Source organism: Lissotriton helveticus, chromosome 9 (genome assembly GCF_964261635.1).
Source record: "Lissotriton helveticus chromosome 9, aLisHel1.1, whole genome shotgun sequence".
Taxonomy (NCBI): domain Eukaryota; kingdom Metazoa; phylum Chordata; class Amphibia; order Caudata; family Salamandridae; genus Lissotriton; species Lissotriton helveticus.
In genome coordinates this window covers 973,143,686-973,157,976 of record NC_136070.1, presented here as the reverse complement: position 1 = coordinate 973,157,976, position 14,291 = coordinate 973,143,686, and the positions used below count along the sequence as shown (strand labels likewise).

General features: G+C 45.8%; 1 protein-coding gene across 1 annotated transcript in view; it reads right to left on the bottom strand.

Annotated features, from left to right (window-relative positions):
* Positions 1 to 14,291, bottom strand: part of LOC144783337 (maestro heat-like repeat-containing protein family member 2A) — a 204,267-nt gene that overhangs the window by 43,622 nt on the left and 146,354 nt on the right. The window contains exons 18-19 of the mRNA XM_078662362.1: positions 13,311 to 13,430; positions 11,604 to 11,702 (exon numbers count right to left, since the gene is read on the bottom strand). Of these exons, the coding sequence (XP_078518488.1) occupies positions 11,604 to 11,702; positions 13,311 to 13,430 (219 nt within the window). The remainder of the gene's footprint in view (positions 1 to 11,603; positions 11,703 to 13,310; positions 13,431 to 14,291) is intronic.

Here is a 14,291-nt window from a genome sequence, read left to right as displayed (position 1 = left end):
TCCTCAGAGATAAAGAGATAATATCACAGATCATTGTACATAAAACCAGGTGGCACTCAATGTAAGGAAATACCTGGTAACCTCACTTTTTGTACCGGCGGGTCAGATTAGCGCTTCATCACTGTCCCCCACGGTACCTCATCATTAAGACCTTGCCGATGGGTTGCCAAACGGTGTACCCACCTTTGCTCCTTTTCAAACAGGGTACTCTCATTGCTATATTCCAAATGTTCTATAATCGACCATTTGACATCATTCGGACTATGTCCTTTCTCCAAATAATGCGGTGTCAATTTTGTTGCATTTCTCTGGCATCTGATATTACTGCAGTGTTCCCCTATGCGCAGTTTAATTTTTCGCGTGGTCATGCCCACATAACGGAGCATACAGGGGCACACTATCAGATAAACCACATTGCATGTGTTACAGTTTGTATGACTCCTCAGATGCCAGGTTTAGAACTTTAGAAAAAGATCTTCCTTTACCCCCCCTGCACATTTAGTTCCTGCAGAACTAATTGCCTTCGAACAGGTAGTGTTCCGTGAAGTTGAACTAGTGGAAGAACCTACAATGTTCAAAAATCTTTCTGGAGCACAATACAAAGCAATCGAATCATTGAGAAATGATCCCGACATAACGATTAAGAGTGCCGACAAAGGTGGGGGAATTGTTATACAGGATACTGTAGCTTACGATGCTGAGTGTAGACGACTTCTCAGTGATACTTCGAGTTATACAGTCCTTATGGAAGATCCTACTGCCACCCTCAAGGATGAGATAGTGGAGTTAGTGATGACTGCAGAACATGACAATTGTATCAGTAAGCATGAAGCCGATTTCCTGACAAATTCCGAAGGGAAGGTCCCATATTTTTACTGTCTACCTAAAACACACAAGAACCGTTTTCCTCCCCCAGGACGACCCATAGTGGCGGGTATAGGGTCTTTGTTAGAACCTTTGTCCAAATATTGCGACTTTTTCTTTAAGCCCTTGATACAGTCCACATGTACTTATATCAAGGATACAAAGAGCTTACTGTCAATGCTCCTAACTGTCAAACTTCCAGAGGAACCCTGCTTTTTAGTCTCTCTAGACATAGAGAGCCTTTATACCTGCATTCCTCAAGATGCCACCTTGAAGGTCTTGGCAGATGTTTTGGATGAAACTCCTTGGGATCATAACACCTCCAAAACATTTGTCATTGAGTGTGCCACTCTGGCATTAAAACGAAAAAAATTTCAATATAAAAACAAGTTGTTTTTACAAAAGACAGGTACATCTATGGGCAGTACTTTTGCTCCAAGCATAGCTGGCCTTTACGTCCATAACTTTGAAAAAACCCACATATTGGCAAATACCAACCCTTACACTCTCAATGTTATCCTGTGGCAGAGGTACATTGATGATGTGCTGCTAATATGGAAAGGGTCAGAGGAGAGCTTACTGGCCTTCTTTGATTGGGTTAATACTTGTGATCCCCATTTAAGGTTCACTCACCATCATAGCAGGGATAGCATTGAATTCTTGGATGTGACAATCACCAGGACTGGTGACCACCTCACTACCAAAACATACTATAAACCAACAAGTAAGAATAATCTACTGCATTTTACCAGTTTTCATCCGCCTCCCTTGCGGGAAAATCTTCCATTCGGCCAGTACCTACGTATTCGTAGGAATTGCAGTAATATCACTGATTTTAAGAACCAGGCCAATGACTTGACGAAGAAACTTTCACACAGAGGATATCCAGCATCAATTTTGAAGAAAAGTTGCAAACGAGCACGAAACCAAAATCGTGAAGCCCTATTAGAGGAAAATGTAAGAGAGGAAGAACCGGAAATCCCATTGACATGTGTCACCACATATTCAAATATCTCAAACACAGTGAGTCGGACAATAAATAAACATTGGCGAATTCTGACCAGTAATGGCATTCAATTGCAAAAACCGCTTTTCTCTTATAAACGAGAGAAGAGTCTCAAAGATGCACTTGTACGGACCCGCCCCACTGAGAGAAAGGTTCCCAATCGGGATGCGAATGTACTCTCCATTTGGGGGTTACCTCCGGTAGTGGGACATTACCCATGCGGAGGATGTAGTGTTTGCCACCTGACAACAGCAACTAAAACTCTGGCTCTAGAAGAAGGAAAAACCTGGCATCTGAGGAGTCATACAAACTGTAACACAAGCAATGTGGTTTATCTGATAGTGTGCCCCTGTATGCTCCGTTATGTGGGGATGACCACGCGAAAAATTAAACTGCGCATAGGGGAACACCGCAGTAATATCAGATGCCAGAGAAATACAACAAAATTGACAGCGCATTATTTGGAGAAAGGACATAGTCCGAATGATGTCAAATGGTTGATTATAGAACATTTGGAATATAGCAATGAGAGTACCCTGTTTGAAAAGGAGCAAAGGTGGGTACACCGTTTGGCAACCCATCGGCAAGGTCTTAATGATGAGGTACCGTGGGGGACAGTGATGAAGCGCTAATCTGACCCGCCGGTACAAAAAGTGAGGTTACCAGGTATTTCCTTACATTGAGTGCCACCTGGTTTTATGTACAATGATCTGTGATATTATCTCTTTACCTCTGAGGACCCCGGTATTATTCCATTTCCTGGTAACATGTGTGTATAGAACCTTGACTTAATCCTATGAAGAGATATCAAATATGTCTTTTCTGTTAATATTTTTTATAAGGATACGTTACCTTTATCTGAAGAGAGACGCCACTGGCTAATGGGTCTCTGTTAATTAATACACCTTTTCAGGAATTTGAATACTACGGTGTAGGGTAGAGAGTGTACTGTGGTACTGCGCCTTTAAATGAATAAAGTTGTGTTGCTGCCCCGATCACGTGGTAATTTGTCATGATAACCACGCCCATTCAGGAAGTGATAAGACCGGTCTCAACCGCGGCCCGAATCGTCTTCCGAGCCGTGGATGAGCCGAACCTAGGTGGAAATACGGGGAGTCGTCAGCCTAATAGTAAGTGGTTTCGCCATTGCGCGTTTTTAACCCCTATTTTTGACAACTTGAAGAGGCTTATTGGACTATTTTACCGCTCTACCGAGTGGTTGTTTATAACACTTATTAATGGCTCATTAGATTACTTTACCGCTCGAACGAGTGATGGTTTACACAATATATTAGTCACCTCACAATTGTACCTGTGACGATTATTGTGTTTTCGAAAGTTTCCTCATTAAAAGCATTGGCGTCTCCCTCAAGACAATACTTAATGAAATCTTTAACGCCTCCGAATGGTAGTGAGGGGCTTTTTGAACTGAGCAGGGCGAGTGTATTATAACAGGTTTAAATTACAACCTCGTCCAACTTCTAACAGGTGCTGCCGTGAAGATATCCATCACCACGGTCTTATGGAGTCTTCATTTGGGGAGATTTGAAGTAAGTCTTTTTATTCAGGAGAGATAAGCTAACGACATCTCCTGACATATTTAATATAAATATGTTTCTATTTCTTGGTAATCAACCTGTCAAGGTAGCTTTGTATTCTAAAGGACGTTTCCTTTTGTTCCTTTGTTTTCTCTCCCTCTACAATACAGCCCAAAAAGACAAGTTTCAGACCTTATTACACGTAAGATCATTATGGGATTATAACCAAGTGAGTTGCCATTTTGACACGACATGATTAGAATATATGTGAGATTTCAGTCTCTAGTGCATAACGCTGAATGTAGTTGTATATATAGACTTTCTAGACTGCGCACATTTCTCGAAGGATTTCTGCTAATTTTAAATTTAAAGTCCTTAAACCCGATCATAGGTGGAACAAACGTCAGAGGTTTTACTTGGGACTTATACTGTTCACCTCTGAAAAAATACTCAGAGGATTAATGTAAACTCTACCAGAGCAAGTAAGGCCAACAGCAAAGGTAGACATACACTGTTTAAGCATAACAGCTATGGTAATGTTTGAAGTTTTTTGTGGTGGGACTTCGCATCACTTTACTTATCTGACTGTGTCACTGGGCAAGCGATGGGGTCCGAAAGTACTAAACGAATTTTAAATAAGTATAATTGTTGGTAAAATGCATATGATAGAGGAGTGTCTGTTGTTCATATGTGTTTTATGGGTTTCTTTACAGATTCCGTACACCTCGTTGAATTGAGGTTTGCACAAGACATAGATCCTCAAGTGGGTATTTATGCGTCTTTTGTGAATATCCACCCATCGTGAGTAGGCACTTTAGGGCGTGTACTGCCCGGTCGGGTGAGTTTACATTTCTGGTCCTGAGGAATGCTGGGTCGAAAATGACCAGATAGCTGAAACATGTCGACCGTTTTTTAGGACAGGGAGCTCAAACTTGCTTAACTCTCGATGTCCGTTTTTAGGTCTCGTAGACCTATTGCAGCTGAGTTGCCTGTGAAGCGACATACACAGGTGCACGAGCAGCGACAGACAGGTGCACGAGCGTCGATATCCCAGCGTGGGCGCGCACGCCCAGCCCAGCCCAGCCCCCGGAGCCGTGCACATCTCCGATCTCAGTCAGCCATGCCTCTCTCAGTTGCGCGCACACACACACACTCTGCATACACACACGCAGGCACACACACGCTGCATACACACACGCAGGCACACACACTGCATACACACACCCACCCCACCTACTCACGGGCTCACGCGCACACACACACAGTCACACGCGCATCCACACACTCGAAGTGCCCATCTCCTGTCTCGCTAGCCTGATGCACCAAAAACACAGTATTTACACGTCCCCCCCTACTCACCGGGCTGACTCAGGAGTCCCCCGCTGCTCTCGAGGCCGGTCTTTCCTCCTCAGGTGTGCAGGGTTAGCTGCTCGGGCTCGGCAACAGCAGGCGACGCAGAAGGTGATGACGAGCTCCCTAGACGTCCGATGTGCATGTTCACGGCACATGGAAACGCGCACAGCGTGACTTGCTCCCGTACAGCTGAGGTGCATGCTCACGTCGTTATCCTTCACTTGTTTCTGCTTGTATTTATTTCATTTCGCGGCCGCCAATGCTTGTGCGGCCGCCAATGCTTGTTACCTGAAATGAGGAGAGAGCCCGCCGCAGCAGAGCCGTCCCGCTGAAAGCTCCAGCCAGCGTAGGACGCTCCCTCCGCAGCTGCGTGTCTCAGGCATTTCGAGCAGCAGGTGAATCCAGCTCTGATTTAATCACCCTTGTTTATTGTTAGTGCTTAGTCGAGTAAACGGCAGCCCAGTGCTCCTCGGGCCGTACTCCTAGTATCATCAATGGGTTAAATGAATGCAGTTCAGTGTGGTAGTCCACATCACCACACTGAAATGCATTGTCACACATTGATAGCGCCTCAGCTGTCTGCCGGAGCTCTGCTATTTAGCACCTACAAACTTCGCAAAGCTTAGCTGGCAGCGTGCAGTACTTGCAGCAGGCTTGGGGCCTGGCTACAAAGTTTTACCCGACACCGCGGACATTTCACTGACACCAAGGCAGTTTCGAGGGAGTCTTCACTCATGTTTTCATTGGCCCAATCACCAGCAGCATAGGTGGACCCAGCCAGCTGCCCATGCAGCAAGCAGCAGTTTGGTAGCCAGCGGGGGTCTGCAGCTGCAGGCAGCCTGCACAATGCGACCAGCCATTAAATTAGATTTGGACCGCAGACACTGCTGGAGAGTGTGGTTGTGTGCTGGAGCGCTGCTATTTAGCACCTCCACGGACTGGGCAAAGCTTTACTGGCAAAGCACGGTCCATGCACTGATTGCAACCCCTTCTTGTACAGTTTGGCAAAAGATCCCTGTGCCATTCATACTGCTTCATATAGCATGTGTCGAAAGCCTTGCCGGTAAATCCCCTCTGTGCGCCTGACACACGATCTTGCTTCTGAGCCTCCCCTTTACTAAATCCCCTCTGTGCGCCTGACACACGATCTTGCTTCTGAGCCTCCCCTTTACCCCGTTTGCCAGTTCGTCTATCCTTGAAAAGCAGAGCAGGTCATGGATTTACTACCACCAGGACGCAGTTTATTGTGCTAATGTGCGACCATGCCGATCCTTTTCCGACTGTCACACAGGCATGGCTTGTTTGTCCCGCTTCTTTCGAAAAACGACAGCAATCGCACATTTATTTCTTTTGACTGTATTTTCTTGGTGCGAGTTACCGATGTTGAGTTCCAGCGTTCCTCAGCCTTCACTCGTTTTTTAAAAAAGACCTTCACACTTGAGCGAACAAGGACGCTTTGGAAGTTTTGATGGGAAAAGCCAACCTGCTGCATTATTAACCCAGATCCTCCGCTGATGTGACGTTCTGCCATTTACCTGGCCTCCCAGTTTGTATCGCAGTGCAGGCAGAATCCAAAGGTTCTCACCAAGTATTAGTATTCCGTGTTTGTCTGTTGTGCACAAAATCGGCCTAGGTGCAAGTATTTTTATCTCCGAAACTGCATTGTTTTTTTTTTAAAATGCTAATTTGCTAGCGTAAACAGAAGTTACGTTCGCTTGTTCTAGTATGTGGAGCATAACTTATTTTGGAATGCCAGTTTTGCCTTTAGCAATTCAGTGTTAGTGGATAGCTTGTGGTGGCCGTTTCCCTATAGAACTGATTTTGATTCCCAAATTTAATGCATTGCTTTTCTCCGTTTGTGGCCAGATTAAGCGCAGCTGCAAATAACTTGTTTTGAGATTTAGTAACATACTATAAAACTATATAACAACCGAATGACAGGTGGGGAGACAGTTTCATTAGTACCAGGGCTTTAAGTGTGCCTCCCCCTCCCAGTGTACTTTTATTTTTTACATTCAAGTCTGTTTTTTCCCTTGTTTTTCTGCCATTCTGCCCTCTGTTAGACTCGTTTTTGTGCCCTTCTGCCCTCTGTTAGACTCGTTTTTCCCTTTTTTCTGCCCTAATACCCTCTGTTAGACTCTTTTTTTGTGCCTTTGTGCCCTCTGTTAGGCTCGGTTTTTGTGCCTTTCTGCCCTCTGTTAGACTCGTTTTTCCATTGTTTATCTGACCTTCTGCCCTCTGTTAAGACTCACTCAGCGCTACCCCAGTATCACTCAGCACCACCACATTATCACTCGGCACCACCACATTATCACTCTGCACCACCACAGCACCACTCAGCACCACCACATTATCACTCGGCACCGCCCCATTATCATTCAGCACCACTCAGCACCACCACAGCACCACCCAGCACCACCACAGCACCACCCAGCACCACCACGCACCACCACATTAACACTCAGCACCACCACATTATCACTCAGCACCACTCAGCACCACCACATTATCACTCTGCACCGCCACATTATCATTCAGCACCACCACAGCACCACCCAGCACCACTCAGCACCACCACAACACTCAGCAGCACCACTCAGCACCACCATATTATCACTCAGCACCACCACATTATCAATCGGCACCACCACAGCACCACTCTGCACCACCACATTATCACTCAGCACCGCCCCATTATCATTCAGCACCACTCAGCACAACAAAGCACCACCACAGCACCACCCAGCACCACCACGCACCACCACATTATCACTCGGCACCACCACATTATCATTCAGCACCACCACAGCACCACTCAGCACCACCACAGCACCACTCAGCACCACCACAGCACCACTCAGCACCACCACAACACTCAGCAGCACCACTCAGCACCACCACATTATCACTCAGCACCACCACATTATCACTCAGCACCACCACATTATCACTCAGCACCACCACAGCACCACTCTGCACCACCACAGCATCATTCCGCACCACCACAGCACCAATCAGCACCACCACAGCACCAATCAGCACCACCACAGCATCACTCAGCACCACCACAGCATCACTCAGCACCACCACAGCACCACTCAGCGCAACCACAGCATCACTCAGCGCAACCACAGCATCACTCAGCGCAACCACAGCATCACTCAGCGCAACCACAGCATAACTCAGCGCAACCACAGCATCACTCAGCGCAACCACAGCATCACTCAGCACCACCTCAGCACCACCACAGCATCACTTGTTCAAATATGTTCTCTCAATGTTTCAAGCTTTATTACAAATGACACAAACATTTTTTAAATAATGCTATTGGTGTCACATTTGCAAATTCTATAAATATTGGCATTTACAATAACAAAATTAATACATTTGCTATTATAAAAACATAAAAATAACTTAAAAAATTATTAGATTTACAAGACCAATAGCTCCAACTTTTCAAATGCGAGACTTATTGCATTTCCAATGCTTGTATAATGTAGTGTTAGGTTACCGGTAGCTTACGGCGGACGTATTTTATGTTCTGATGTATAGGCACGGTCTCTTTTTCATGATTATTTAACCTGTTTACATATTGAAATCAGGAATATGTTACAGTTATTAACTGTGCAGGCAACACCACGTGTGTTCAGATTTGCACATTAAAAGCAGAGGCGAGGCTGCTGACTTTCAGCGTGCAACTGACGGGCGTTAACAGCAAGAATCTGAGAGGATGTGGTCCGTCGGCATAAACGCCTGACGCTGGTGCTGGAAACCAGGTTTCGAGCCTCAAGGTCGCGCCAACATCCTGTGATTCTGGGCAAATCAATTAATCTCCTCGTGCCCGAATGTGTAATGTAAATACGGTGCTCATGTAAAGCGCTCCAACGAGAGAGATTAAGCTATTGGCATTGTAAATGACATTTCCATTTATTTATCTGTTTTTAAAACCAACACATAAATAAAAAGTTTGTCATTTACAATGCCAATAGCTCTAACTTTGGCAAAGGCGAGACCGTTGCATTGTAAATGCTTGTTGCACATTGTTTTTAATTGAGTTCGAATCACCCCTCTATTAAAAATGTTGGTTGAGGGAGTGGTCTATACTCATTTTAATTTGCACCTTTTCTTGGTATGATGTTTTCCACATGCACTAACTCGAGAACCCAATGAAGACAAACGGCTACCCATCTTCGGAGGGTACCTGAGGGTTCTTCTTTTCATCTGGGTTGCACTTCATTCCTCCTTTGCTTGACACAGCAGATTTAGTCACATGTAGCACTGGTAGGCGCTGATAGCCACTTTTTATTGCTATTTCCTGTAATAGGAGCATAAGATTGAGACACATCCGGGAAAGCTGGTAAAACAGAAGCCATACAGAATACCTGCCACCAGGAGGGAAGCAGTGAGACGTGACGTCCATGAGATGCTAAAGCTGGGGGTAATTCGTCCCTCTAACAGCAACTTGGCCTCGCCAATAGTGATGGTCCCGAAACCAGATGGGTCGACGCGTTTCTGCATGGACTTCAGGGCTCTCAACGACATCTCCACATTTGATGCTTACCCTATCCCACGGGTAGACGAATTAATTGAGAAGATCGGAGACACGTCATATATCGCCACATTCGACCTCACTAAGGGTTATTGGCAGGTGCCCCTCCGTGAAGAAGACCGTAAAAAGCCCAGTTATCACCGATGAGGTTCTGTTTGAATGTAACGTTCTTCCCTTCAGTCTCCACGGTGCACCTGCCACTTTCCAACGCCTGATGAATAACATTCTAGGTCCATACCCTTCCTTTAGCTCTGCGTATTTGGACGATATCGTGGTATACAGTAGTAGCTGGCCCAACACCTGGAACACCTGGTGATCATATTAGAAGCACTCAAACGCGCAGGCCTACACGTGAATGAAAAAAAATCACGAGGAGCCTTTCAGAAGGTAAAATACCTGGGTTACGTGTTGGGTGACGGAACGATTACTCCCCAAACAGAGAAGGTAAGGGCCATAGAAGAGACACCCTTTCCGACAACCAAAAGGGATCTTAGAGCATTCTTGGGCCTTATAGGATATTACCGCAGGTTCATTCCAGGATTCGCAGAGATAGCATCTCCCCTAACAGATCTCCTTAGGAAAGAAGTCAGACCCAAAACCCTTCTCAATCCTTCAGCAGAAGTATTAGGTGCATTTAGAGAACTAAAGAAATTTCTCACAACAAAGCCAGTTCTCATATTCCCTGACTTTGAGAAAATGTTCATCCTAGCCACTGATGCTTCTAATACAGGAATAGGGGCCTTGTTATCTCAGGTAGGGGGGACGGACACGAGCACCCCGTTCTATACGTAAGCAGAAAACTATTTCCCAGGGAATGCAAATATCCAACGATAGAGCGGGAGTGTCTAGCCATTAAGTGGGCTATCGACAAACTCCGCTATTATTTAGAGAGAAAGCCATTCATCCTCTACACTGACCACGCTCCCTTGAAATGGATGTATAGAAACCAAGGGCAAAACTCACTTGTACTTTGTTGGTTCTTGTCCTTACAGGCCTTTGCGTTTGAAGTACGCCACAAAAAAACGGAAAGACAATAACAATGCTGACTACCTGTCCCAGGTCTTTCGTCTCCCCAAACGGGAGAATCCAGGGGGGGAGGTGTGTGACGGGGCGGACCAGCCAGGTGAAGAAGGGAAGAACGTGCGGGAATGGTGGGCTGCCACAGACGACTTACCCCCTCTTATCCCATTTCAGCAGGAACCATGGAGAACACAAAACCAAACTTTATTAAGCGCTGAGGAAGAACAAAGTGCGGGCGCCTTTAATTGGAGCTTCGTACATGACGAGACTCCTCCCACAACTGACGTCAGATGGTACAGCCCATCTCAAGAAGACGATTCCCGGAAGGAAGAAGGCGGCGTGTATCCCGAGGAGGAAGAAGTCGCGAGCTGGAGAGCGAGTGGGAGAAACCGGAGACTGGAAGAAGGAGGAGACGGCGAGGAGACGAGGTCGGGACCTGGAACCAGCGCGGAAACGCCAGGAGGCAAACGACCCCACGCCCTGCCACGTGCCAAGGGGAGGAGTGTGGCTTGAACAGGTACGGGGCCAGGTGGTGGACTGGGTCGGACGAAAGGAACGCCCGACTGTGTGAACCCGTGCTCCTCTCCATATGTGCGAGCCCCTTGTATATACTTAATTTTGTATATACTCGCTGTTGTCCTTTACACCCTCACGTGCACTGCCATTCACGTTCGTTGAGTGTTCATCACAGTGCACTCTGGGAGATATAGTTTTCCTCACTCCCCTGGTCCCTGGTTTAGATTGTAGGACGGTCGTCCTGATTCTCCTTTCTTTATTTGCTTTATTTTGGGTTCCGACCATTCTGATACGGAGACCTCGAGACTGGGAAGAAAAGATTTGCCAGGTCCAGGAGAAGTTCACCATACCATCCCCCCGTATCTACAAACAGGAAGAACCTTTGCTAGGGAAAGACTATCTAGATAATGAAAAAAAGTGTTGGGAAAAATAAAACCCTTTTTGAAACGATTTGGTCTACCTTCTGATTTTGATACCCCGCCACAGTATCATAAGTGCCTTCAAAATACATTTTTTATACACATTTCAATATTTTTTCAACAAATGTTAGGTACACATCAGGCACGGGAGGCTGCACTGACCATCTATTTGATACATTTTTGTTTTCAGTATTGTAGACCGCATAAGTCTTTAGACATATTTTTGTTTTTTTCCTTGTAAACTTTTATCTAATTTTAAAATACACTTTTGCAAATGTTAACCGCTGCTGCTGGGAAAAGTTCAAAATATGACACAGAAAGAGATGCATGGTTCTTACCCGCTCAGTAGCTAAAAGGGAACCATTGAACTCTTCAAGTACTTGACGGCATTCGAATTCATGAGCTCTGGCACATGTTTGAAAGCCAATTACTATATCCTGCAAAGAATGAAAGACAACTCACAGCCTCAGGGAAACATTAACCAAACACAGATATTTAGGACAAGAGATTCCATATTAGAAAGAAAAGCTAAATATGGGGTTCTTGATTGGACCTTCAGTGTTTACAACTGGCATTGGCGAATGATTCTCCACTACTAAAGCAAATATATTCAGTGCCCAGAAAGCATGATTTAAGGATACTCTTATACAAATATGCTGGAGTGTTCTTACCATGGGACTGAAGAAGCATCTTTGGATAAGAAGATTAGAGTTCAGTCATTATCTGTGCTCCGTCACTAGGTTCTCTCTCTACTGTTCACATAAAGGCACTGCAAGGAAAGTTCAGTTCACAAGCCTTCTTTGTGACGCAGGAGTGAGATTTGTTTAGCAGGAGGGCTTCTCCTTTCTTCCTCAAGTCTACTGTGCAGGGAATACACCAGATTCGGTTTTGCCCTTCAATCCTTGAGAACCCCCCCCCCCTGACAATAGGTAGAAACAGACAGCTTTGTTGTCTTTTTTGTAGGTCTCTCTGAGAGAATCATGTCAAAGCTTTTACATAGCTTTAGACCTTCCTCCGCTTTATCTGCTATATTGATTAAACTTGGCTAATCTTATTCAATCACTTGCATCTATCAGGAGAGATCACCTTAAGAGGTGCCTAACTATCCCTGATGAAATGCAGCAGTGGTCACCCGAACAAAGGAACTATTTGTCTAGTTTCTGTTAATATGGGGGCCGATAATGATTGCGGTTTTTCTGCATACTCCGGGCCGGCAGAAGCCACCGGAGGATACGGAACAACCGCTGCGGAGCCTCCAAAGACCCACCACCATATTAGGATGGCTGGTGGGTCTGGAATTCCGTCCGCCGCGGTCGCATTACAACCGCGGCGGAAAAGCTCTGATATGGTGGCGGTGTCTATCAGACACCGCCAGCCATATTAGGATTGTGGAAAAGACATGCTTTTCCTCGGCGGCTTTCCCTCCGTGGGAAAGCATACGGACTTTCACTTCGGGGGCCCGTTCCGGGCCCCCTGGGTGAAGGGGGGGGTGGGGGGTGCACATGGGGGGTACCTACAGCGCGGTGCCTGCTGCTTTGTGCATGCAAATGCGCTGCATGCATTTTGAACCTTGCGGCGGGTGCAGCTTGAAGCTGCACCCGCCACAATGTTAAAGATAGAGGATATGACCGCCACCCTGGCGGTCACATCCTAATCTGCTCGGAGGGAACGCCGCAGCCCCTGCGGACGTTCCCACCTCCTCAGGGGTCGCGGACGGACTCAAGTCCGTCCGCGATCCTAATCGGGCCCTTAGTCCTCATCTACTCTGTGGAGGGTTTTCAGTCTGATATGATTTGGCTAACCATGGAGTAGATATCACACTTTGGGATGAGTGGAAGTGCTGAGTGAGGAAGGTTTCATAGTCATTATTAATTTACCGTCAAGCTCCTGTATTGAAGTTACAAACCTGAACAATGTACACCCAGATGCTCCTCAGTCCTTTATGACTTCCTTCTCAACATGTGTCTGTTCTAGTCGTACAGGGGGACATTTTATCTCAGGGGAATAGATCTATGATTATTGTAAGAAATACACTTGGTACTTACTGAATGGTTCGGAGTTAAGATGAACCGGGCAGATAAGAACATGCTTCGAAGGAAGTGTAGGATCAGCGCATTATCATCACAGGCGGCGAGGCACTTACCGATGCACCGGAAAATAAAACCCTAATATGGAAGTGAATTAAAGACAGTCCGAGTTCAGAATAAGCAGCAACTCCTGCCCACTCTATGAGAGTCTTACTTATAGAGGAGCATTCATCTTTGATTAAACTCTACACATGTCGTCTCTCACTTTGAAATTGCGTTTAATGAGTTGAGAGAAATGTTTATTATGTAATGTTATGTTATATCTTATGGACATTGTAAAGATTCGTACATGGCCATGAACAGGACTCAAAACAACAAAAAGGGGGAGGGGTGGGAGCCAATAAAGGTCCTGTACCTAGGCTCAGAAAGTGCTAATGCAAAATAGCAGTGGAGGTACTTTTCTTCTAGAAAGTGAAGAAGAAAAAAATGCTGGCAAAGAAGCAGGAATCCTAAAAACTATTTCTTGGTACCCTCACACAACCATGAGGATGTAATGTATCATCATTGGACTTGCTCCTCGTAAGGCTCCACAAAGGGTCGCTTTAGCAGAGACCTTTTATTCTTTTGCCGTCTGATGAGAAGCGCCAGTGTGAGGGCGTTTTGAATGTATGGGGTGGAGTGAATGTGTATATTGAAATAAAGGGACACTAAAGCTGTCTTATCCCCAGCAGACAACTGCGGTCCTCATCTCTGTCCCTCTTGGTGGTCCCCAGGTTCAAGAAGAGCAGAATGGGAGGCTCTAAGTTCTCTGTCCTGGTTCCGCAACTTTGGAACTCTTTATCTCTCCCAATGAGAGCAATGCCATCCTATCTGGAGTTTTGCAGCACCCTGAAAACTACTCTGTTTTCACAGGCTTTTAATATCTAATCCGCCTACCATCTAACTCTGGATTCCTCCTCAACAGCGCCAAGAAACCGCCTGGTAAACGTGCGCTCAACA